General features: G+C 44.1%; 1 protein-coding gene across 2 annotated transcripts in view; it reads left to right on the plus strand.

Moving 5' to 3' along the window:
* PRPS2 (phosphoribosyl pyrophosphate synthetase 2) overlaps nt 1-14,813 on the plus strand; it is a 43,573-nt gene extending 28,760 nt beyond the window's left edge. Inside the window, exons 5-7 of one of the 2 annotated variants that reach the window (XM_030572896.1) lie at nt 4,285-4,458; nt 10,745-10,904; nt 12,416-14,810. In XM_030572896.1, the coding sequence (XP_030428756.1) occupies nt 4,285-4,458; nt 10,745-10,904; nt 12,416-12,508 (427 nt within the window). In that variant the 3' untranslated portion in view covers nt 12,509-14,810. Of the gene's footprint in view, nt 1-4,284; nt 4,459-10,744; nt 10,905-12,415 lie in introns of both variants that reach the window. The other variant, XM_030572906.1, reaches the window with a different exon arrangement.
* The last annotated feature ends 11,059 nt before the right edge of the window (nt 14,814-25,872 follow it).

The following is a 25,872-nucleotide window of genomic DNA, read 5'->3' on the forward strand; positions in this document are numbered from 1 at the left end:
ATGTCTGGCCCTCCTAGGCCACATGGCAGCCTGCACGTTTGTAATGGCATGTGCCCGACTCCGCATGAGACCTCTTCAATCATGGCTCATTGCGCAGTATCGGCCGGCCAGACAGTCGTTGGACACGGTCGTCACCGTCCCTCAGAGGGTGCTGGACTCTCTTCGCTGGTGGCTGGACCAATCTGTAGTCTGTGCGGGGCTCCCGTTCCATCCGCCCCAACCTTCGGCATCCCTGACCACGGACACCTCCGATCTGGGCTGGGGGGCTCACTGCGGCACCCAGAGAACTCAGGGCTTGTGGACACCACAAAAGATCAACCTCCATATCAACGTATGAGAGTTGAGAGCGGTCCGCCTTGCTTGTCAAGCTTTTGTCCATCTCCTCAAGGTCGTTGTGCCGCGGTGTTCACCGACAACATGACGACCATGTTTTACATCAACAAGCAGGGCGGCACCAGGTCCTCTCCCCTCTGTCTCGAGGCAATATGTCTCTGGGAGTTTTGCATAGCCCATTCGATTCACCTTTCCGCCTCCTATCTCCCGGGAGTGCGGAACACCATAGCGGATCGGCTGAGCAGATCCTTCCGTTCGCACGAGTGGTCCCTCCGTCCGGACGTCGCCCTCTCACTCTTCCAGAGGTGGGGTTGTCCCCGGACGGACCTCTTCGCGTCCAGGGTGAACAGGAAGTGTGAACAGGAAGTGTTGAACATTCTGCTCCTTCCAGGGTCGGGAGCCAGGGTCTCTAGCGGATGCATTCCTGATCCCATGGACAGCCCACCTGTTTTATGCTTTCCCGCCCATTCTGCTGATTCACAGAGTTCTCATCAAGGTGCGCAGAGACAGAGCCCGGGTGATTCTCATAGCTCCAGCATGGGCCAGACAGCACTGGTACCCCATGTTGCTGGACCTCTCAGTAGCCAACCCAGTTACCCTGCCCCTTCATCGGGACCTGATCACTCAGGACCACGGCAGGCTCTGTCACCCGGACCTTCCGTCTCTACACCTTACGGCATGGCTCCTGCGTGGTTGACAGACTCCGAGTTGCGATGTTCCACCCCGGTTCGCGAGGTTCTCATGGGCAGCAGAAAGCCTTCCACCAGAGCGACTTACACAGCTAAGTGGAAGCGTTTCTCCTGCTGGTGTTCAGAGAAAGCTTTTCGCCCTATGGAGACTCCCGTCACCACTCTTTTGGACTACATCTGGTCCCTTAAGACCCAGGGTCTGGCATTGTTGTCCCTCCGAGTCCACCTAGCCGCCATCTCTGTGTTTCATTGTGGAGTGGACGGATGTTCTGTCTTCTCTCACCCTATGGTGGCGAGATTCCTGAAGGGGCTGGAGCGGCTTTATCCACAAATTCGCCCTCCGGCCCCTTCATGGGACCTCAGCCTGGTCCTAACTCAGCTCATGGGCCCTCCATTCGAGCCATTAGCTACTTGCTCCCTGCCCTACCTCTCATGGAAGACCGCCTTCCTTGTGGCCATTACCTCAGCTAGACGAGTGTCAGAGCTGAGGGCCCTCACGGTGGACCCACCGTATACCGTCTTCCATAGAGACAAGGTACAGCGGCCTCACCCTGCCTTTCTTCCCAAGGTGGTCTCAGCTTTCCATGTGAACCAAGAGATTTTCCTCCCAGTCTTCTTCCCCAAGCCCCATTCGTCCCGCAGGGAGCAGCAGCTCCACTCGCTAGATTTCCGATGGGCACTAGCATTTTATGTGGACAGGACCACACCCTTCCGCAAGTCACCTCAGTTATTTGTGGCAGTAGCGGACCGGGTCAAGGGGCTGCCGATTTCCTCCCAAAGGTTATCTTCATGGGTTACCTCCTGCATCAGGACCTGCTACGACCTGGCCCAAGTTCCGACGGGCCGTGTGACTGCTCACTCCACCAGAGCACAGGCATCATCGCTGGCTTTCCTCGCCCGCGTGCCAATACAAGAGATCTGTAGGGCGGAGACCTGGTCATCGGTCCATACATTCGCTTCCCATTACGCCCTGGTCCAGCAGTCGAGAGATGATGCAGCCTTTGGTTCTGCAGTGCTCCAGGCTGCGACTTCTCACTCCGACCCCACCGCCTAGGTAAGGCTTGGGAATCGCCTACCTGGAATGGATATGAGCAATCACTCGAAGAAGAAAAGACGGTTACTGTTGTTCTTCGAGATGTGTTGCTCATATCCATTCCACACCCGCCCTCCTTCCCCACTGTCGGAGTAGCCGGCAAGAAGGAACTGAGGAGCGGGCGGGGCGGCAGGGGTATATATCTGGTGCCATACTGGCGCCACTCTAGGGGGCGACCTGCCGGCCCACTGGAGTTGCTAGGGTAAAAAGTTTCCGGCAGACGTGCACGCGCGGCGCGTACACCTACCTGGAATGGATATGAGCAACACATCTCGCAGAACAACAGTTACAAAGATGAGTAACCGTCTTTTCTCTGGTTTATTTTCGCAGATCCCCTGAAACCTGCTCACAGACCCCCAGGGTGGCCCCGGACCTATGGTTGAGAACCACTGTACTAGAAGTTTATGAATAGTTGGCATGTATTGTGTATGCATAGCACTTGCCAACAAGATACTAACAAACCTAAACTTTGACTTGCCTACATTTGTCTGATATGCAATATTTGTTTCAAACTTCAGGAAAAGGAGATTTTAAAAATAACTAAAACATTTAAGTCAGCAGTCTATATACCTTTAGCATTCAATATTAAGCTGGTGTTTAGCTAATGAGTTAGATTTCTTAACTACATGTAGCTTTTCTAGTTTACTTCCTAATTAAAACATAACCTGTTCTTTCCATCTTCTTGCAATATGACAAGCCCTGATGTCCCCCTAGATCAGGGGTCTCAAACACATGGCCGGCAAGCTCCTCACAGCCCCCTCAACCCTCCTGCCATCCCCCAGCGTTTACCTAGAGTGGCTCTGGCCCGGCACACACTGGAGGCAGGATAGGCTCCCTGCCCCTGTGCTGCTCTGGGAAGGGGAATGAATGTGGGGGAAGAGAGGCATGGGAGTGTGTGTTGCTGTTGCTTCAGGCACCACCCCCAGCAGCTCCCATTGGCCGCAGTTTCCTGTTCCTGGCCAATGGGAGCTGCTGGGGGAGGTGCCTGAAGCAACAGCAAGGTGTGCCTCTCTTTCCCCCATGTTCTTTCCACAGTGAGCCTGCCCTGCCCCTGGTGCATGCTGTGCCAAAGCCCCGGAGGTCAGGGAGGAGGCAGAGCTGGAGTGGGGGTTTTGGGGAAGGGGGGCAGGGCCGCAGTGGGGGTGGGGCTGAGGTGTCAGTAATGTAGCCCTCAGGGCAGTATACTAGTCCGCATGGTCATTTGAGTTTGAGACCCCTGCCCTGGACAGTAGCCTTTCTTTTGGGAACGCCATCTAAGGCTGTTTTCACTACCACACAGTATGTTTTGTAGTGCTGAAAGGGATCAGGCATCAGAGGCCTATCTTTTCTTCATATTAGTGGGACATCAAGGCTTCATGTATTGCAAAGTGTGCTTGTAGCACTAGGCTTTAAACAGCTAGTTATATGGAGATATGCCTATCTCATAGAGCTGGAAGGGACCTTGAAAGGTCATCAAGTCCAGTCCCCTGCCTTCACAGCAGGACCAAGTACTGTCCCTGACAGATTTTTTTTTTGCCTCAGATCCCTAAATGGCCCCCTCAGGGATTGAACTCGCAACCATGGGTTTAGCAGGCCAATGCTCAAACCACTAAGCTGTAGTTGCTTGGGCTGTGCTCAAGGAAAATTCTCTGATTTACAATACTTTGTAGTAAACCCTTAAGCATGTATCTTTATAATGCAAATATGAGTAGACCATGTTAAAAAAATGTTTTCTGACATGGACTCTTTACACTGGGGAAGTGATGAATACTCTTCCTCATCCACATAAAAGCACTAGTGGATTATTAATTCTGCTATGTGCCCCAAATATGGTTAAACATTCCTGTTCTCATTAAATATATTTGAATAGTGGCCTTCTGTAAGGAAGGAGTTCAGTACCTGAAAACTAAAAAGTCAGTCCAAAAAAACCAAACAACATACGTCTGAAGAATGATTTTTGGTGTCTTATGCTGCTGTGGCTGTAAGCCCCATTGCTTAACAGAAGAGCAGCATTGGTGCTACTACCTACATCAATATGTTGTGATATTTGAAAATGTTTTGGTGTATTGTAACTTCTTTTTTTCTTTATTTTAAGACAATTATTTCTACAGCAGGCACATGCAGTTTCTTTTCCTCTTGTTTCTGAAAAGTGTATTTCAAAAACATGTTTTTGTCTTTCTTACAACTTAGGGTTACTTCAATCGCAGATAGATTGAATGTTGAATTTGCTCTGATTCACAAGGAAAGAAAGAAAGCTAACGAAGTGGACAGAATGGTCTTGGTTGGTGATGTGAAAGATAGGATAGCTATTCTTGTCGATGACATGGCTGACACATGTGGCACAGTGTGTCATGCAGCAGACAAGTAAGTATTGTTCCAAATTGACGGAGTACCCCACTGTACATTCCCCAGTCTGTTGCAAGTTGGCCAGATTGCTTGGTCCTTCGCCTCGCTGCTTCCATTTCAGCTGGGTCTGGATAGTGTCTAGTTGTTAGATTTTTTTCTCGGTCTGTAGGGCACACTCCTAGCCTCAGACCCCATGTCTGACTTCTTCCTTGGGGCCTGGAGTGCCATCACCCTTGAAATCAGTGTGTGAGACTTACCAAGCTCCCTAGTACTTATACATGCTCCCTTAGAGCTCCCCTTATGCTGTGGTTTGAGTTTCCAGTTTGACCCCTTCAGAGACAACGTAGCAGAAAAGCAAGGAACATAGGCTTAGCAAGAAATTTCTTAACCAGAGTGACTTTACATTTAAATACATGAGAATTATAGAACTTTGAAAATAGAAGTTCTGGAATACACTCTGCCCTAATCTGATCTGGCCAGTTCTGGGAATCTAAAGTCTGTCGGCATTTCAGATTGGGCAGAGTCCTTCTGGCAAGTCACATTGGTGAGGATCAAACCTCCCCCGTGCCCCTCCCCCCACGACAGCAACTTCACTCTTAAATAGAGCCTCATGGTGCTATCTGCTTCTGCCCCACGGGTAGTTGTTGCCCCTTCTTGTAGGCTCCTGTATAGAGAAACTGTTGTTCTGTGGTGGTAGGCCAGTACATGGGAAAGAGTCAGTGGCCCTAGGTTGCTTTGTTGTGGCTTTTAATGCTCTTCAGTGAGGTGTCAAACACTCTCCCTGAGCAGGACAGCAGTCTGGAATGCAGTAAAATAGTATATTCTTGGGCATGTCAAGGCTTGTGCAGTCACAATACCCAATACTTCCACGCATAGCATAAGTCAGCTTACGTGTGTAAAGTTATTTGTGCTTAAACGTTTGCAGGATTGGGACCTCAGGCTGTAAATTCAGCAGAGCAGGGCAGCTTTTTTGTGTGTATTTATAGGACACCTAGCAAGACAGACCCCTCTTGGGTGGCCTTGTTATTACTATATGTATAAAATGGCGGGGTTTAAATTAGCTGTTACCACTTAGAGATCTTGGAGTCATTGTGGATAAATCTCTGAAAACATCTGTTTAATGTTCAGAGGCAGTCAAAAAGGCTAACAGAACGTTGGGAATCTTTAAGAAAGGGATAGATAATCGGACAAAAAATATCATATTGCCTCCATATAAATCAGTGGTTCTCAAACTTTTGCATTAGTGAACCCTTTCACACAGTAAACCTCTGAATGTGCCCCTCTCCCTCAATTAAAAATACACTTCTACCCCAATATAACGCTGGCTTACCACGTTATAGGTGAAACCGCATTATATCGAACTTGCTTTGATCTGCTGGAGTGTGCAGTCCCTCTCCCCTCCCCTGAGCTCTGCTTTACCACGTTATATCAGAATTCGTGTTATATTGGGGTAGAGGTGTACATTATTTATAATTAACACTGCTATAAATACTAGAGGAGAAGCAGGATTTTGAGGGTGGAGGCTGATGGCTCACGACCTCCCATGTAATAACCTCACAACCCCCTCAGGGTAACGACCCCCAGTTTGAGAACCCCGATATAAATCCATGATATACCCACATCTTGAATACCATGTACCTATCTGGTCACCCCATCTCAAAAAAGATGTATTGGAATTGGAAAAGGTACAGCAAAGGGCAAGAAAAATTATTAGGGGAATGGAACGGCTTCTGTATGAGGAGAGATTAATAAGACTGGGACTTTTTAGCTTAGAAAAGAGACAGCTAAGGGGGATATGATAGAGGTCTATAAAATCATGACTTGTATGGAGAAAGTAAATAAGGATGTGTTGTTTACTCCCTCTCATAAGACTAGAGGTCATCAAATGAAATTAATGGGCAGCAGGTTTAAAACACGCACAAGGAAGTATTTCTTCACATGATGCACAGTCAGCCTGTGGAACTCTTTGCCAGAGGATGTTGTGAAGACGAAGACTATAACCAGGTTGAAAAAAGAACTAGCTAAGTTGATGGAGCATAGGTCTATCAGTGGCTATTTGCCAGGATGGGCAGTGATGCAAAACCATGCTCTCAAGTGTCCCTAGCCTCTGTTTGCCAGATGCTAGGAATGGGCGACAGGGTGATTACTGTTCTGTTCATTCCCTCTGAAGAATTGGCCACTGCGCGAAGATAGGTTACTGGACTAGATAAACCATTGGTCTGACACAGTATGGCCGTTCTTGTGTTCTTATAATACAAATAATAAATGATAATGTGGTGTGAAAAGCACTTAGAAGAATTCTCAAAGAAAAATAGGAAAAATAATTTAGTTTTGTTTTAACTGTTAGAAATCCTGCTTCATCTAATGCAACAATTCTGGGAAGAGATCTCTGCTCTAGTTTAGAGTTACAGCTCAAAGAGGTGCTCTCCTTATATACATAGCTGCCATTCTTTTTAGGCTGAGTAAATCAGATGGAACTTTTAGAATTTACAGATCTTTATTCATAATGGTCTTCAGAAAAATCTTGTGAATTTGAAAGAAGTAATGTGCAAAACCATAATTCTTTTCAATATGGTATGTAATGCAAAGGTTTATTCTGCATTTTTTAGCTCACTTTGGATACTCCGTAATATAAACAGCTAAAAACAAAGCTAATTTAACTTAAATTTGAGAGGTCAGTACTGACTGAACAAATGGTTCTTATCCTGACTAAGCAGGTGGAAAGGGTTTTGTCTGGCTGAACCAGGTTTTCAGCTAGCTTTGTTTGTTTTTAATTTGTTTAATTCTGTTTATTTAAAAATAGACAGAACTGTATTGCCTTCTCTAGAAAAAATGTGTGATGAATCAAGTTTGAACTCCTGTAAAAAAGCGGCCTTTGGCAGGACGCTACTGAGAGTATCCATTCAGGACAAATTGCTTAGAGCAGGGCAGTCACAGCCCAAGGCTGGGGGTCCTTCACTACTAAGGCACACCAAACCAGCGGGACTTTGGTTTTACCCCATTGGCTAACCAGAAGTCATATAAGCAATTCCTTCAGACACTCCAGTTCCCCAGTGTCACCATCCGCACCACTTCTTATGGGGGATGAATAGTTATGAAAACCAATACCCCAGGGGGGAAAAAAGGTTCTCCTGATCCCAGAGGACAAAACCCCAGGCCCAGGTCAATATAGAAGTCAGATCTTACCCACAAATCAAGCTGTTGCCAATCCGTTAGAATCTAAAATCTAAGGGTCTAGTCATTAAAAGAAAGAAATACAGATGCATTAAAATTGGTTAAATGGAATCAAATACACACAACAATTGCAAAATTCTTAGTTCAGGTTGTTTGAGACTTGATGGGATTACTGCTGATTTAAACCAATTAAGTTCATGTCAATAACATCACAACTGCATAAGGAGCAGTTTGGAGGGGCCAGGCCAGTGGACTGCACTTCAGTATGTATTAGACAAATACCTGTCAAAGATGGTCCAGATAACACTTAGTCTTGCCATAAGTGCAGGGGACTGGATTAGATGGCCTCTCAAGGCCCCTTCCAGTCCTATGATTATGTTCTAATTAATTTACTGAAGCAAGAATCACTTAGCAAGATTATGGCTACTAATCTCAGATGTGGTGTTTGTCTCTCTACAATGTAGAGGAGTCAGAGCCCTCTTTCCTCTTACTATCTCCCACTCATCAAACTTACAAAAATACCATCTGCAATTCCAAAAACTTGAATCAGGTAGCTAAATGGTTCTGTCTGATCCAGCTCTTCTTTGAGTAGCATCCCTAGGGTGTTCCACTCTGGTACACTATAGTGCCCCCTGCGCCTTTGATCAGAGACTTCTAGCAGTGTCTGTTTGGCCTGTGCACCACCCTCAGTTCCTTCTCAACTGCCTTGGCTTGAGACGGAGGTCTGGCAGTTGTCCTGTTGAGCTTTCCTCAACTTTAGCTTCTGCTTTTATTAATAGTTAGTATGAGTTTCATTAGTTAGTAAGTAGTAATAGTATAGCTTCTTGTTAAAAAGGAAAATATATATAATTTTCTCTCATATTGTATTTAGTTAGTACTTCTGCTTTACTGGAAGGTTGAATGTTTGGCTGGCTTCAAATGTTTGTCATGCCTGGAGGAGATCCTGGTTGGTGACAGGCACTCCCACTGCATCGTTGCCTCGGGGAATTGCATGTTGCCCAGAAGTGTAAGTTTTGTTTGGCACTAAAGTCAAGAGCCAGAAAAAACAGAAGGCTTCATCTCCAGGTCTCCCAAGAGGAAGACAAGACTTCTGTCAAAGGAATGTTCCCCTAGCACAATAGGTAGAGAATCTATCTCTAAAAGGCAAGGTCATCAGTATCTTCAGTTACTTTGGTGCCATTGGCGTTTCAATCATGTACCAGTGAGGTTAATGGTTCCTCTGTGACCCAGGGCATGGCTAGACTGAAAGATAGGAAAGCCTTGGACCTGGAGAGATCTTTGGTACCATTAACGGATTGAGGCACCAAAAAAGAGCTTTCTCACTACTGAAGAAGTGTGGAGTTATGACTGTGCTTTCCTCTGAACACCCTGAGACTTATGGTACCGTCAGCGCCCTTGGCCACAATCACCTTGGTGCAGGCTGCAGGCTCTGTACCAATAGCACTCTTGGTACCACAGGAGTTCTGTTTTCCCCAGGACCTGGCTATATCTGAGATGTCTGATTCTCTGCTCCTCAGTGTAAATGTGCTGTTGACACAGAGGACATGGAGATCACCTAAAGTTCACTTGGTACTGATGGATCTCTCCTGATGCTTTACTGTTCCAGTCTGAGCTTGAGGAAGAGGATTCTGGTGCAGACCTTGCCTTGGAGTCTCAAGTGTCAGTTCAGGATTCTCTCTTCGCTTCTATAGAGGCTCCTTTCTAGAAGCCTCTGGCAAAGCTGCAACTACTTGTGGCCCACAATTGCCACCAACACGTGGCTGGCATGAGCACCCCTGGATGCCACCTCCTGTGCCTTATGCGCCTCCTCGGCCATATTGGGACCCAGGGGAGGCCTATTGCTCATTCATTTGCCTGTCTTCCATCCCAGACTGCATCTAGATAATCAGGAGACACTGCTTTATCCCTTTATGGATGCTAAAAACTGTATGTCTTGTTTACTGTGTCCTCTCCTGTAGAGAGATGAGGCCTAATTATTGAACTTTTGATAGAGTAAAGAGAACCATAATGCATTAACAAGAGGAAGATCCTGACCTGCACAAATAGATGGCTTTATTAGCTGATTGAGGAGTTCATAAAGCAATACTTTTATCCTGTGACTTTTTTTTTTTTTTTCCTTTTCCACCCCGAAATCTGAAGCTTGGAAAGAAGTCTTACATCCTTTCTTCATTGTTTCCAAACATAATTGAGTCACAGGGGACAATAAAGATGTGGCCCGTATCCCAAGTAATCGCCACAGATGTTTGAAAATGTCCATTTCTAAATAGTTTATACATGCAGTTCAAGTAAGTTGGATCTCCAGCAATCTACTTGATTTGAACTTTTTCTAAAAAAAAAAAGTATTGGAATTCAGATTGTAGACTAACCTTGGTTAAAGTGTAACTATTTTAGATCATCACAATAGCTACTGACACCCATTGACTTAGTTCATAATTATTCACTAGCAAGTGTAGTGTTGGGAGCTCACTGGGATGTGTTTTTGGTCAGCCTTTCCTAATATCCATACTGTCAGAGTTCAGGGCAACTGCGCCTGCGTTTTCCCCTCAGTGGTCCAGCAAGGGCACCCACTTTAGGGTTCTGGCTCCCAGCCATCACCTCTTGGGTAGAGACCCACATATCTCCCTCCCTCCTGACCATAGAATTTCCAAGCTGAGAGTCAGTTTACTACTAGATTATTTATTCCAATGTTCTTTTTTTGGTCTGCTGGTCTCCAGTATCCAGTTTGAACCATTGAAGGGACCATGAATGAGTAATCAGCTAGACAATGGATCTCTTCCCCAGGGTTAAGCTTCAAAGAGCTGATGACTGGAGGAATTATAGTAGCATCCCCCATCCTCCTAAAGAAGTTACATATAATCTCATAACACAAAAAAAAAATTACATTTTTAATACAAAGGATGTCAAAAGTGTTAAACTTAATAAGGTTTATCTGAGGGTATTGCTTTATTATGCATATAGGCTAGCAGATGCTCAAAACTGTACTACATGATTTTACAGGGGTTATTACCTTTATGTAGTCTATTGAAGGAATCAGTATATAAACTAATCTTTTATACCAAGAAATTATCTGGTTTTGTTATATCCTAAGTAACACTTTGCAAACTTACCTGTTTTTCCCCATATTTTTTAGGTTAGTGTCTGCTGGAGCCACTAAAGTTTATGCTATTCTGACTCATGGGATCTTCTCTGGCCCTGCTATTTCTCGGATCAATAATGCTTCATTTGAGGCTGTTGTAGTAACTAACACAATCCCACAGGATGAGAAAATGAAAAATTGTCCCAAGATTCAGGTACTGTGTGTGTTTGGTGTAGCTTTTCATCTGCTTGATAAAATCTAGAATTCAGTTCTAGATGCTAGGATCTCATGCCACTGACATAAGATACTGTTCACAAATTCACTGGACAGTTGTCTTGTTTGTAGAACTTATTCCTAAATGACATTGAAGGATTCGACTGTCCCTTTAAAATTCTGTTGATATCTAGTGAGTTTTAAAAAGACTTCATATACGGCAGCTTCTCCTGAATACCTCTGATTTCAGGGGGTTGGGGCTGGGGGGTTTAACTGGTGGGTCAAACTAAGAAGTCCCCCTTTTTTTGCTGACAATGTACATCATGTTATGTTTTCATATGAGAAATTAATATAATTATATTGAAGTCTTTGATTTGATTTCCTGATGTCAAATCTGACATCAGGAATCATTACATTCAAAAACCAGTGGGAGAACACTTCAACCTCTCTAACCACTCAGTGACAGACATGAAGGTGGCAATTTTGCAACAAAAAAACTTCAAAAACAGACTCCTGAACTCGAATTAATATGCAAATTAGATACAATTAACTTAGATTTAAACAGAGACTGGGAATGATTGGGTCATTACACAAATTGAATCTATTTCCCCATGTTAAGTTCTCCTCACACCATCTATGGATCATCTCGATTATCACTTCAAAGGTTGTTTTTTTTTCTCCTGCTGCTGATAGCTCGTCTCAATTGATTGGCCTCTTAGTTGGTGTGGGTACTTCCACCTTTTCATGTTCTCTATATGTATAAATATCTTCTGTCTATGTGTTTCATTCTATGCATCCGAATAAGTGAGCTGTAGCCCATGAAAGGTTATGCTGAAATAAATTTGTTAGTCTCTAAGGTGCCACAAGTACTTCTGTTCTTTTTGCGGTTACAGACTAACATGGCTGCTACTCTGAAACCTGATTTGTTCCTTGTATTGATTGAGGTGTTAGTTTAAAAATAACTTTTTTTTGTGAAATACCAGACAGCTGAAGTTACATTGTACCAAAAAAAGTTTGAATGAATCTCGGGACAACCTCACAAAAAGCCTGGTGCTCCCTTGGGAGTTTCTTCTGGAGAAAACAAAATTTTGTTGTTGTGATGGTTTTGTTGATTTATTTTAAAGCTGCTTCAGCTTGAGAGCACCAAAAGGCACATTACGTTCTGATATAATACAGTAGTCAATTGAATAAACTAAAGCCAATTTGGTATTAACAGAAACAAGACTTGTGGTAAAGATCGGTAGTTCTGTAAACTTACTTCAAGGAGACATTGCCATCTAGTGGATAAAATTGTTAAGAAACTTGATTGTATTCCTTGCTGTGTAGTTTTGGATTAGTCTCTTAGTGCTCAGTTTATCAATTTTTAAAATAGATATAGTAAGCAGTCCTCAGAGGTGAGGTTTATCTAGTTAATGTTTGTAAAGCACTTTGAGTTCCTTAGAAGAAAGATGCTGTAAATTCTAATGGTCACTAGTGTTAGTGGTATAATTGTATTTTCTTGATTGCTTTTAGGTTATTGACATTTCCATGATTCTGGCTGAGGCAATCCGAAGAACACACAACGGCGAATCTGTGTCCTACCTGTTCAGCCATGTTCCACTATAACTGCAAGAGATTAGTGTTTTCCTGTTGGTTGTGTCCACCAGCACTGTCACCCTTTTTAAATAATGCGACTCAACAATGAGTTGACTCTCTTGGTGAAAAGCTTCAGCTCTTGCATACTTAAAGATGTTTTTGTTTTCTAATAAATCTTTGTTTATTGTAAATGGGTAGTACAGCTCCATTTTGCAAAATCTCTTGTGAATACGCTTAAGGATTTTGAAGGGGAGACTTCAATACTTACCTGTAGGAATAGTCACAGGTAACTTTTTGATTCTGTATTTGTCTATAGCAAGAAGGTCAATATCATTTCAAAACTTTTTGTATTTGTGGGGCTGCCAAAGGTAGCCCAATTTTAAAATATTTCATTTAGTTTATATTTAATAAATTGGATGGGCAATGAGGTAGTTCTCCTGCTGTATAATATTGAATCTTGTCTAGGCTGTTAACTAAACATTGGAATAAGGGATCAAATGTGTATTCTTTTAACAGTTAAATATTTTTTTACTTGGCAAAATTCTGTGGTACCTTGATGCCCACCTACTTCATATACCTCATGATTAAAAATTGCTGGGCAAATTGACTTTTTGTGGGGTCAGCATAAGTGTAGATTGGAGATTAGTTGCTTGTGTTCTCTTCCTACTAAACTACTGCCTCAAATGTCTAATTTCTAAAGCTGGGACCACAGCCGTCACTTCTCTGCATATGGTAGTTAATAGAATTTGTACATTCAAAACGTTATGCTTCATTTAGAACTAAATGTCTCAATTATAGGGATCTTGTATCTATACATTAGTCTTTTAAGTAACCTACTAAAATTTGAACTTTATTTACATCTTCAGTTTTAACCATGAGTCTGTCACTTTATAGGTCTTTTCAAAAAAATTTGAGACTTCCATAACAAAATTAAAGTGAACTAGTGACACAGTATTCAGTGTGCTACATTATGGAGTATATCAAATTCCAAAGTTCAAACAGTGATTGATTGTGTATGTGTGTAAAATTAGTTACCGTTTTTCCCCCTCTGGAAAGCTCATTGCACTGTGTCATTCTGTTCTGCTCTATGTTGGTCAGCTGCAGTTTTCAGTTTTCCTGTTTCATAGTTCAGTATCTGACATGTCAGCCATACATGTTAATACATCTGTTAACATGTAAATTCTAATAGTCACTAGTATTAGTGGTACAGTAAAATATTTCTTAAAGCTATCCTACCTCTTTACAGACAGTGGACCTTGACCATTCTGATAGGTGAGATCTTTATTGTTGTACAGCCAGCTGAGTGGTCTGGTTTCTCAACAGTTGCAGGTACTCCGTAACAAAGGAGCAAAAACCATTGTGAAAATAACAGTTTTGAGTTGAAATGTTGAGACTCTTACCCTTAAGTATTGGTTGTAAATTCCTTTAGTAATTGTAAGGGTTTATGACTAAATCAAAATCCTTACTCCTTGGAGATTACAATTCCAAGTTCTGAAGGGACTTGGCGACCTAAAAGCATGGACAGCACTCAGACACAGCACACTAAAGGTGTTGAGGTTTCAGTTGAGCTAAGGTAAAATTCACACACACAGATCATGAGAGGATATCCAGGTTTCCACCTGATGTCGTTAATTACAATTTCATTTTCCATATCTTAGAAATGAGTCTTTTTTTTTTAATTGTTGTGGGGATCCCCCCAAAAAACCCTGATTTCTGCCAATCTTACTATATTATGGTACGGTATAACTTTAAATATGCTTATTTTTCAGTGGCATTTTAGGCAGCCTAATGTTCTATTCCAGTGTCTGCCTAATATAATTCTAAAACTGCTTTAGTTTGGTATTGCCAGCTCTTTCCAGGGATTTTTAAAAAATCCACTTGTACTGTTTTTATCAGTAAGGAGAGAAATAGTGGTGGTGAGCATATCCATGTCAATAATCCAAAGAAAATGCAATTCAGGCGTCTGTCTACTGAGAACTTCTAGCCCTGATTTAATTTTCAAATCTTGTAATATAACATGACAAGACGAATCTGTTGCCTACCTGCTGCAGAAGAGATTTTATATCGAATTATTTTACCTCTTGTAGTCTTAATTTTAGAGATGTCTAGCTTTATCACATTGCAGTTAAGTCTACCCCAAAACTATGGCTGATTAGCCATGATCATACCAAACTTTCTTTTAACTTACCTGTTCTTTTGCTAGTATATTTAGTACTATAGACCATATCTGTTGTCTTGCTCTGCAGTCAGGGCTCTGTTACAAATGAAATGTTCAACTTTGCCACTACCATGCTCATGTATTTTTAATAAATCTTAAAACTACTTGTGTTTACAAGTTGTTGTTTTCCTTTATTCTCTTGTTGCATTGGTTTATTGAGACCGCTTATTACAAGTATTGAGTTGAGGAGGCATGGGAAGCGTAGCCTGTGGTATTTTTCCAAGCCCTGCTTACAAACTGTGCACAGCCATCCCAGACACCAAAACAAGCTACCCTTCCATTAGTGCAGATCTTCGTAATAGGTTCATCTTCCTCCCTCTTCAAATGCTCTAACAAGCACTAAAATAGTTACAGTAATGTTTAAATTATTTCTATTGGGCATCTGATAAAACCTATATGAACAGGGGCAGTTCTTGCTTCTCAGGTTATGCATTTTGAAGTTTTTCAGAAAAAATGATTCAATTGAAACAATTTAGGAGGATGATCATGAGGGTCAGAGGAGGTGAAGTGGCTTTTGATGACCCTGTGAATATCCAGCTAGTCTTGGTAAAGTTATAAGCCACAGGAAGTGGCTTTATTATGTGTTCAGTAGATTTTGTTGTAAGCTTGCTCCTCTATTTTCTGATCATGTGAATTGTGCATGCTTCCTATCCCCAAGACACAGTCCCTATCATTTTGAGTCAGCCATACAGACCAAATGAACCCCTCCTCCCATCAAAATACCAAATACCATTTGGCATAAAGAAAGAAAGAATTAGGTTGCAAGCTAGTAAATCCAGAGTTCAGTTTTGGCTGCTTCTGATTGAAATGCATGACATGAATAGCACCAACCTTATTATTGAGCAATTCTAACTCTACCAAATCAGTGTATGTGCAACATGCCCAGACGTTTGATGGCATCAGGTGGATAGCTGGTAGCCCACCATTGAAATAAGTCAGTGGGCACTTATCAAGGATATGAAACACAGTCTGAAGTTGACCACAGCTGCATTGCAGGTCATTAGAAAAATCACATTTTAAAGAGATTGGCAGCACAGTTTCCCTATCCTGTTTGAAACTGGTTCAGAGATGACCACGGTTGCCTTGGCATATCAAAACCCAGTGGACAGATGGTTGGGTCAATGACAGGAAAGTGATTTAAGAACGATTGTTACTGACCACTCATTGCAACAAGCAGATTCCACTGTCACGTCCTGTGGTGGTGTAAAATGCATCTAGAAGACACGCCAACTGGTGGGTGGTTGAAGAGCTCTGCATACAAATACAGGTTGCTGTTCTCACATTTTTTGGCAAACAGCATGTCAGAGATCCTCCCACAGGGGCTGAGCAGGGACCTCCTTCCCCCGGGCTGCCCCAGGTGCTGGGCAGGGGCCACAGCAGGTGTGTGGCACAGGGGAAGTGTGCTGTGCTCCAGCTACTCACCTGTGCAAGGTAGGGGTGCTGGCTGGAGGGTGTGGGGTGCAGCAAGGTAGGAGCAGCAGTGGGAGTTGGGGGTGGAGCACTCTCACTGCCCATCCCTGACACTGCTGTTGCCACTGCCCATGATGCTGACATTGTGGGAGGTGTAAAGGGAGACTCTGGCATGGGTGACAACTGGACTTCAAGTGTCTGGACAGCATTTCTGACTGGACCTTTTGGTCAAAAAGGACACCTGGCAACCTTACACCCACCCCTACCCTCTCTCACACCTGGGGACTGACTAACCAAACCCTCCCTGCCTGGTGCTTTCTGTCCTCTTAGCCCTGCTGGCTCGCTGGGACAGGCCCACATCCACTACCTCATGTTGCATCTTCCAAGCCTGAGGTCACCACCTGCTCCCACTGACCAGCCACCACATTGGGCAGCCACCAGGAAACAGGATTCGGAGTGGGACCCTGCTGGCTGACAACTGGCACACAGTAGGGGCTGTGCTTATGGATTTGGCAGTAGGAGTCCCCTGGCACCACATGCTGCATCTTCCTGTCACCACCTTGTGCACCCATCCCCACTGTCAACCCCCATCCCTCACCATTGGTGGGCGAGTGGCTGGCAAGCAAGGATCCAGCCAGCAGAAGGACCTGTTGGTACTGAAATCGGGGAGGCAGAAAATACGGGACAATATGCCTGTATTTAAGCCGTCTGCCAGATGCTGGATTTTTTGCTAAATACATTGACTGTTCCGTTAGCTAGGGTGACTAGACATCCTAGTCTATGTGGTGTAGTGTTACAATTGTACATGACAGAACTTGTAATCTTAAACAATCCTCCGATAGGAACTACTATACAAAACCACCCTGTGTTTTAAAGTATTTTAATAAAAATTACACAAGCATGCATGTTTGAAAACACCATAATTAAGATTTACGTGGAATGTTAAGTTTTGTGTATGCTTTATGCCAGTGTCTTCGATTACATGATCATGTACTCCTCCCCCCCCCCCCCAAGGGCCCCTGCTTTTCAGTGCTTAGGTTGCAGACCTGAAAAACCATTATTTCTGCATTCTTGTGGTAAAGACTCTGGTTTTTTTCCTACTTTGAATATGTACATGAAGTTACAGTAAAAACAAATCACATAAACCAATACCACAAACAAAATATCCATCTATTCAAAGGCCAGTAGGGACCATTGTGATATCTCATCTGACCTTCTGTATAGCACAAGCCATAGAACTTCTCCAAAATATTTCCAGAGCATATCATGTAGAAAAAAACCCAATCTTGATTTAAAAATGGTCAATGGTAGATTTTCCATCCCACATTGTACAGTTCATCCCTTGGGTGGGGAAAATGTTATGTAAACAAGCAGGCCTGGGAGAGTGTGTGGGGAAGACCAACACACTGTAGCTCAGTTGGAGCAAGTCAGAAGCAGATTCCAGAATCAAGGGCCCTTTACTGAAAAAGCCCTGCCCCTTAACAGACTAATCTAGTGACTGCCAGCTTGAGTGCCCCAACTGTCTGAGCAAAGCACAAGTGGTCTTTAAGACAGCACTCATAATAAAAGGCTTTATAAAGCAAAACCAAAACTTTTTGAATTATGGCTAGAAAGCAGTGCTATTGTTGAAGAACATACATGATATGGTCAACTTAAGGTGTACTAAATAAATAACATGCATTCACTAATTATTTACTCATCTTCAAGCATTGGCCAAGTACAGCCAAACTTTCCTGCAGATTGGATTTTTGCAGTGGTATGGATAAGAGGGGGCTGATGAAGCATTCTTGGTGGCTGATGGAAAAGGACTTGCCTCTGCAATTCATGTTCTTTTCTGGCTCAACAGCTCAAATGTGATGACTTTTTAGACTTGTTACAAGGGCCACCTATTTCTAGGCTTTTTCTAGATGTGGGTTGACTGAGGAGGAGATTGAGAAGGATAACTGAGACAGGCTTCGAAAGATGTAGGAAATTCTGATCCATCTGGTTCACTTATGGACCTGATATGGGACCCTTATATAAAAACAACCTTAATAAAATATGTGCAATATGCTTAGCACCTGGGATCGATGCTATAAATAAAATGTAGTAAGATCCACATCTGAAACAAGAGGTTGCACCCTCCTTACACACAGGGTGCAGGGGAAATTTTTCTCCTAGGCTCCCCAGATATCAACTGAGTCCTGGTCTACACTGCAAGTTTAGGTCAAATTTAGAAGCATTAGATCGATTTAACCCTGCACTCGTCCACATGACGAAACCATTTTTGTCAACTTAAAGGGCTCTTAAAATTGATTTCTGTAATCCTCCCTGACAAGGGGATTAGTGCTGAAATTGACATCGCCAGGTCCAATTTGGGGTAGTGTGGATGCAATCCTACGGTATTGGCCTCCGGGAGTTATCCCAGAGTGCTTCTTGTGACTGCTCTGGACAGCGCTCTCAACTCAGATGCACTGGCCAGGTAGACAGAAGAAGCCCCACGAACTTTTGAATTTCATTTCCTGTTTGGCCAGCGTGGCGAGCTGGTCTCTGCACGGTGAGCTGGTCTCTGCACGGTCACCTGGGCTGCTCATCATTTGCAAAAGAACTCCAGCGTGGACCAAACAGGAGGTACTGGATCTGACTGCTGTATGGAGAGACGAATCTGTGCTATAAGAACTCTGTTCCAAAAGATTAAATGCCAAAATATTTGAAAAAAATCTCCAAGGGCATGAAGGTCAGAGGCTATAACAGGGACCTGCAGCAGTGCTGCTTGAAACTTAAGGAGCTCAGGCAAGCCTACCAAAGAGGCAAATCACTGCTCCGGATCAGACCCCCAGACATGCCTCTTCTATTATGAGCTGCATGCAGTTCTAAGGGGTGCCCCACCACTACCCCACCCCTGTTTGGGGGGGAGTCTCACGCAACAGTGATGAGGAATTTGGGGATGAGGAAGATGGGGAGGAAGTGGGTAGCACACAGCAGGCAAGCGGAGAAAGAGTCCTCCGCCATAGCCAGGAACTGTTTATCACCTTGGAGACCATACCCTCCCAACCCTCCTAAGGTGGGCTCTTGGACCTTGAAGGCAGAGAAGGTGCTTTTGGTGAGTGTACCTTTTGTAAATATAATATATGGTCTAGAAGCAAGAGTGTTTAATGATTAATTTGCCCTGAAGACTTGGGATGCATTTGCAGCCAGTACAGCTACTAGAATGCATTCAGGCAACATCTGTTCTTTATCTCTGTGTATCCTCAGAAGAGTGATGATATTCATTGGCACCTGGTTGAAATAGGAGAATTTTATTAAGGGGACATTCAGAGGCAAAATATGACCTTGTGCTGAAAGAACATGTGCTATGTAATGTTAACAGCTTGGTTCACCAGGAAAGAATCTACCCATTGTTCTTTAAAAATGTCTTTTTAAATACTACTCTCCTTTTTTTTTCCCCTCCCACAGCTGCAAATGTTTCAATGCTCTCCCTGTCATCTCCATCCCAGAGGCTAGTGCAGATAAGAAGGCGAAAATAACGCACTCACGATGAAATGTTCTCTGAGCTCATGCAGTCCTGCCACACTGAAAGAGCTCAGCAAAATGAGTGGAGGCAGACAATGTCGGAGTCCGGGAAAGCATAAAATGAACCCTGGGACAGGTGGCAGGAGCAAGATGATAGGTGGTGGCAGCGTTATGAGAGGAAACAGGATGCAATGCTGAGGCTACTGGAAGTTCAAACTGATATGGTCTGACATATGGTTGAGCTGCAGGAAAGGCAGCAGGAGCACAAACCACTACTGTAGCCCCTGTGTAACTGACCGCCCTCATCTCCACGTTCCATATCCTCCTCACCCAAGATGCCCAAGAACGCCAGATGGGGGACGGGGAGAGATGGACATTTGGGCACCCAGCAACTGCCAAAAGACTGCCTCACCCTCCATATCCTCCTCCACCCAAGACTGCCCATGCAACAGAAGGCTGGCATTCAAAAAGTTTTGAAGTGCAGTGTGGCCTTGTCCTTCCCTCCTCCCCAACCCCTCCTGGGCTACCTTGTCAGTTATCCCCCTATTTGTGTGACCAATTAATAAAGAATGCATGAATTTTAAACAGCAATGACTTTATTGCCTCTGCAAGCAGTGATCGAAGGGGGGAAGTCTCGGTTTGCTTACAGGGAAGTAGAGTGAACCAATGGGGGCTGGGGGGTTCATCAAGGAGAAACAAACAGAACTTTCACACCGTAGCCTGGCCAGTCATTAAACTAGTTTTCAAAGCTTCTCTGATGTGCACCACACCCTCTTATAATCTTCTACCTGCCCTGGTGTCTGGCTCAGGGCTGCCCAGAGGCTCAGGGGGGACAAGTGGGGCAATTTGCCTCAGGCCCCAGACCCCACAGGGGCCCCCACGAGAATGGCTGAGGCTCGCCTCCACCCTTCCCTCAGCGCGTCCTGGACAGCGCTGCAGCCGCATGGCGGGGGGGGGGCCTGAGCTCAGAGCCACCTGGTAAGGGGGCGGGGCTGAGAGCTCTGAGCAGGGAGAAGCTCAGGCCCACCCCCTGACCCACACTGCAGCGCTGTTCAGCGCCACTTCTAGATGCACGCGCTGAGGCACTGAGGTGGGGGTGGGGTTGGATAAGGGGCAGGGAGCGTAAGCGCAATGAAAACTTAACCCTCACTGTGCAGTTTACAAGATGATGATGATGCCGATGATGACGACTCAGCTTCATTCTATGCAGTGGCAGACTATCCTCTGTAGTTGCCTCTATCTTAATTAGAAAATAAAATAGCTGTGGTTCTTCATGAAAAAGTCATGAGACAGAGAAATTCTTGTAATTTATGCAGATCACTTATTTGCCACTGCATAACTCATCAGAATTAGTAATGTAATTACAGTGTTTTGGTTGTAATTGGTATTCCAGTTAGCTTTGTTTAGAGCTAGCCATTCATAGGAGGCCATGATATGTAAACTTGAAAATTAAGTGTAAAATTTCTGAAGGATAGGTGATCAAAGACATCTACGTTTATAGAATCATAGAAATGTAGGGCTGGAAGGGACCTTGAGAAGTCATCAAATCCAGCCCCCTACTCTGAGACGTGTAAAGGGAGTCCCGGGGACAGTCGGGGACAGGGAGGGGGGTTGGATTAGGGGCGTTTTGGGGGGGGGTAGTCAGGGGACAAGGAGCAGGATGGGTCAGGGATTCTTAAAAAATTCTCATTTCATTTGAAATGTTTAGCAGGGTTTTTATTTGTTTGTTTGTTTTTGTTTTTCTGCTTCTTGGTGAAACAAGAACCAAAAAAGCCTCCAAGGTTTTCAATTTGTTGTTACCCCTCTACCCCGCCTCCTTTTTCTCCCTCTTTACCTTTTTCTCTCCCCGCCCCCGGGAGGGAAAAGGAGGTGAGGAGAAGGAAAGCCCAAGAAAGGAAAAGCTCAATGAAAACCATTTTTAAAGACTTTAATTTAAGTGGAAAACAAAAGTTGAATGAAACAACATTTTTCTACGCATTTTTTCTTAAATGTTGTTTTGATTGAACAAAAAAATCACCCAGCTTTAGTTGTAACTGCACAGGCTTCTGTATGCTCCTTATGCCTAGCCTGAATGGCCCACTGGCCTGAGTTCAGTCTCATAGGGGGCACCTGCTAAATATGGTTTGCTTACCTTAACCCTCAGCTTCTCACCCAGCCTCTGTCCCAGTGCCTAGATATCTGGCTGAAACTGTTTCTTTTGCTGGATGGCATGAGCACATTTCTCCTTCTGACTTATAACTGAGTCATTCCTTGGGCAAAGAAGAAAAATAGTGTATTTCTGCTCTTCAGATTAACCACAAGATATTTCTACATTATTTTAGCCAAGTATGTGCTTGGCCTGCCTGCTAAGGCTCAGTCATGTGCAGGTAGGTGAAATAGTGGGTGAAAAACTGGATGGACAAGAGTAATCAAGGAATGGTTATCAATGATACACTTTCAAAGTGGGGAAATGTGTCCAGCAGCTCCCACAGGGGTCCAGTATTATTCAATATTTTCATAAATCAATTGGATAATGGAGTCGAAAGTTCAGCTAGGCAATTTGCAGATGACACCAGGCTGGGAGGGGTTGAAAGCACTTTGGAGGACAGGGTTAGAATTTGAAATGCCCTTGATAAATTGGAGGATTGGTCTGAAATCAGCAGATGAAATTCAGTAAAAACAAGTGCAAAGTACTACACTTAGGAATGAAAAATCAAATGCATAACTACAAAATGGGGAATAACTAGCTAGGCAATAGTACTGCTGGAAAAGGATCTGGGGATTATAGTGAATCACAAAGTGAATGTGTCAACAGTATGATGCAGCTACAAAAGAGACTAATATCATACTAGATTATGACGTATGTTGCAACCTTGTGCAGTATCTCTGGGGATACATACTGTATTAAGCTTATGAATGGTTTATGTATCACTGTGGGCCAGGGACTGTATGCAACTCAGGGCAGTGGAGGAGAGTGAGCGGGAATGATACCACAGTTCCTCCAGGAACTAAAAGCAGTGAATGGTGATTTAAGGTGAATCACTCAGGTTGTTAAGACCTCCGGAGAGGTACCATGCCTGGGGATGCTTGCATAAACTGGTTCAAACTAGGTTTTCCAGAGACCAACTGACTAAGAAAGGATGTTTGGCATAAAAAGTCTACATTTAAACTGACTCAGGGCCTTCTTTTGATTCAGCAAGCAGACAAGTCCTTCTGACCAAAAACGCCCTTCCAGAAGGGTTGGAAGGACTTTGGCTTACTAGGGCCCCCGTCAGTGACATCTGATAAGCTTTTAGAGAGTGTCATAAGCATACAGTTAAGGGTTAATTCCTCTTTTTTGCCTGTAAAGGGTTAAGAAGATCACATAACCTAGCTGACACCTGACCAACAGGACCAATAAGGAGACAAGATACTTTCAAATCTGGGAGGAAGGAAAGTCTTTGTCTGTCTGTTGTTGTGCGTGCTTTTGCCAGAGAAGATCAAGGAGGTAAGCCATCTAACTCCATTAAAATTCAAAAGTTTTGGATTTTTTTAAAGCAGAATTTTTTTACTGTTTCTTTAAACAATCAAACACAGCAAGCAACAAATATCTGGCCACATACTTCTGAAACCCCAAATCATGTTCAAGTTTTGGCAAACATTTCAGCTTTTCAATTAAAAAAACCCACAACAAATTTTGAAGGAAAGCAGACATTGTTCGTGATTTTTTCTGCTTTTTAAAAACTCTTAGTTTTTGATCCAAAAAAAGTTTTGACAGAAAATATTTGGCCAACCTTTTTAATGAGCTTTAGTGCCTTTTAGCACTAGCTGATGCTGAGAACCAGTGATACCTTGTAAAGGTGACTTGAAAAGAATTTTTCTGAAAACTGGGTTTGTGCTGAGATGTGGAAGGTTTTTAAATGTTTATTTTTCCCAAGGCCACCTTGGGCAAGTGGGACAAGTGGGGCAATTTTTCCCGGACCCCATGGTAGCCCCCATGAGAATACAGTATTCTATAGTATTGCAACTTTTTTTTATGGAAGGGGCCCCCAAAATTGCTTTGCCCCAGGCCCCCTGAATCCTCTGGGCAGCCCTAGTCTGGCTGCGCGTAATCAGCAGTCAGGCGATTTACCTCAACCTCCCACCCCACTATAAACATCTCCCCCTTACTCTCATAGATATTGTGGAGCACACAGCAAGCAGTAATAACAATGGGAATATTGGTTTCGCTGAGGTCTAAGCTATTCAGTAAACTGCTCCAGCATGCTTTTAAACATCCAAATGCACATTCTACCACCATTCTGTACTTGCTCAGCCTATAGTTGAACAACTCTTGACTACTGTCCAGGGTACCTGTGTATGGCTTCATGAGCCATGGCATTAAGGGATAGATTGGGTCCGCAAGGATAACTACAGGCATTTCAACATCCCCAACAGTTATTTTCTGGTTTGGAAAGTAAGTCCCTTCCTGTAGCTGTTCAGACAAACTAGAGTTCCTGAAGATGTGAGCGCCGTGTGCCTTTCCCAGCCATCTCACGTTGATGTTGATGAAACATCCCTTGTGATCCACCAGTGCTTGCAGCATCATTGAAACATACCCCTTTATGTACTGGATCCCAAGATAGGGATATGGGTTCCATCTATCACCACACCACAGTTAGGGAATCCGATTGCAGCAAAGCCATCCACTATGACCTGCACATTTCCCAGAGTCATTACCCTTGAAAGCAGAAACTCAGTGATTGCACTGGCTACTTGGATCACAGCAGCCTCCACAGTAGATTTGCCCAGTTCAAATTGATTCCCGAGTGACTGGTAGCTGTCTGGCATTGCAAGCTTCCAGAGGGCTATCGCCACTCACTTGTGAACTGTGAGGACTACTCTCATCTTGGTATTCTTGCGCTTCAGGGCAGGGGAAAGCAAGTCACAAAGTTCCGTGAAAGTGCCCTTACGCATGCTACTGGGAATCATCCCAGACCCACAACACTATGCGGTCCCACCAGTCTATGCTTGTTTCCGGGGCCCAGAATTGGCATTCCATGACATGAGCCTACCCCATTGCCACCTTTGAGAACAGTCTGTCCACATCCTCATCACTCTCGTCACTGTGCTGCTGTCGCCTCCTCGCCTGCTTTTGCAGGTTCTGGTTCTGCACATACTTCAGGATAATGTGTGAGGTGTTTACAATGCCTATCACTGCCACAGTAATCTGAGCAAGCTCCATGCTTGCCGTGGTATGGTGTCTGCAGGAGAGCAGAGTTTCAGAGGAAGCGGTGGATGACGAAATAGATATTTATAGAGAGAAGCCAGGAGAATAGATATTTATAGAGAACAGCAAGCAGATCTGCGAGGTGGATTCATGAGAGCAGGAAAGCAGAGTTGCAGCGGAAAGGGGAATCCATGACAGCCAACATAGAGAAATTCATTATCGATTGAGACAAGAGCAGAGGAGCAGAGTTGCAGCAGAAGCAGTGGATAACAACGGTCATATAGAGGACCTTTGAAGTGGATTCATGGCATCAGGAGAGCAGACTGGCAGCAGAAGAGGTGGTTGGATGGCTAGTTTTGCCGACCTATTGCACCATTTGCTGCCAGCAGCACTAGGACACAACAGAGGTGGTATCCCTTAGCTGAGCTGAGCGGGCTGCATGCTTGCTGTGATATGGTGAGATAAGCGCAGGAGAATAGAGTTGCAGTGGATACCACGAGAATAGATATTTATTCAGAATGACGAGAGGACCTGCGAGGTGGATTCATGGCACCAGGAGAGCAGAGTGGCAGCAGAAGCGGTTGTTCGATGATGATGGTTAGCAGTCCTATTGCACAGTCTGCTGAAAGCAGTATGGCACCTGCACGGAAAAAAGGCGTGAAATGATTGTCTGCCATTGCTTTCATGGTGGGAGGGGTGACCGATGACATGTACTCAAAACCACTCGTGACAATGTTTTTGCCCCATCAGGCATTAGGAGCTCAACCCAGAATTCCAACGGGCGGTGGAGACTGCAGGAACTGTGGGATAGTTACCCACAGGGCAACGCTCTGAAAGTTGACACTAGTTACAGTACTGTGGATGCACTCCACCGATTTAATGCACTTAGTGAAGACACACATAATCGACTGTATAAAATTGCTTCTTAAAAAATTGACTTCTATAAATTCAACCTAATTTTGTAATATAGACATACCCTTACAGCAATAGCAGATGGGAATGCCTCTTCAGCCAAGGAACTAATGTTCCTTTGCTATTCCTTCAGCTTTCCTTCCCCCCAAACAACCAGTAATACCTGTCTCCTACCTATGTTGCACTTAAGTAGAC

This window comes from Gopherus evgoodei, chromosome 1 (genome assembly GCF_007399415.2).
Source record: "Gopherus evgoodei ecotype Sinaloan lineage chromosome 1, rGopEvg1_v1.p, whole genome shotgun sequence".
Lineage (NCBI taxonomy): Eukaryota > Metazoa > Chordata > Testudines > Testudinidae > Gopherus > Gopherus evgoodei.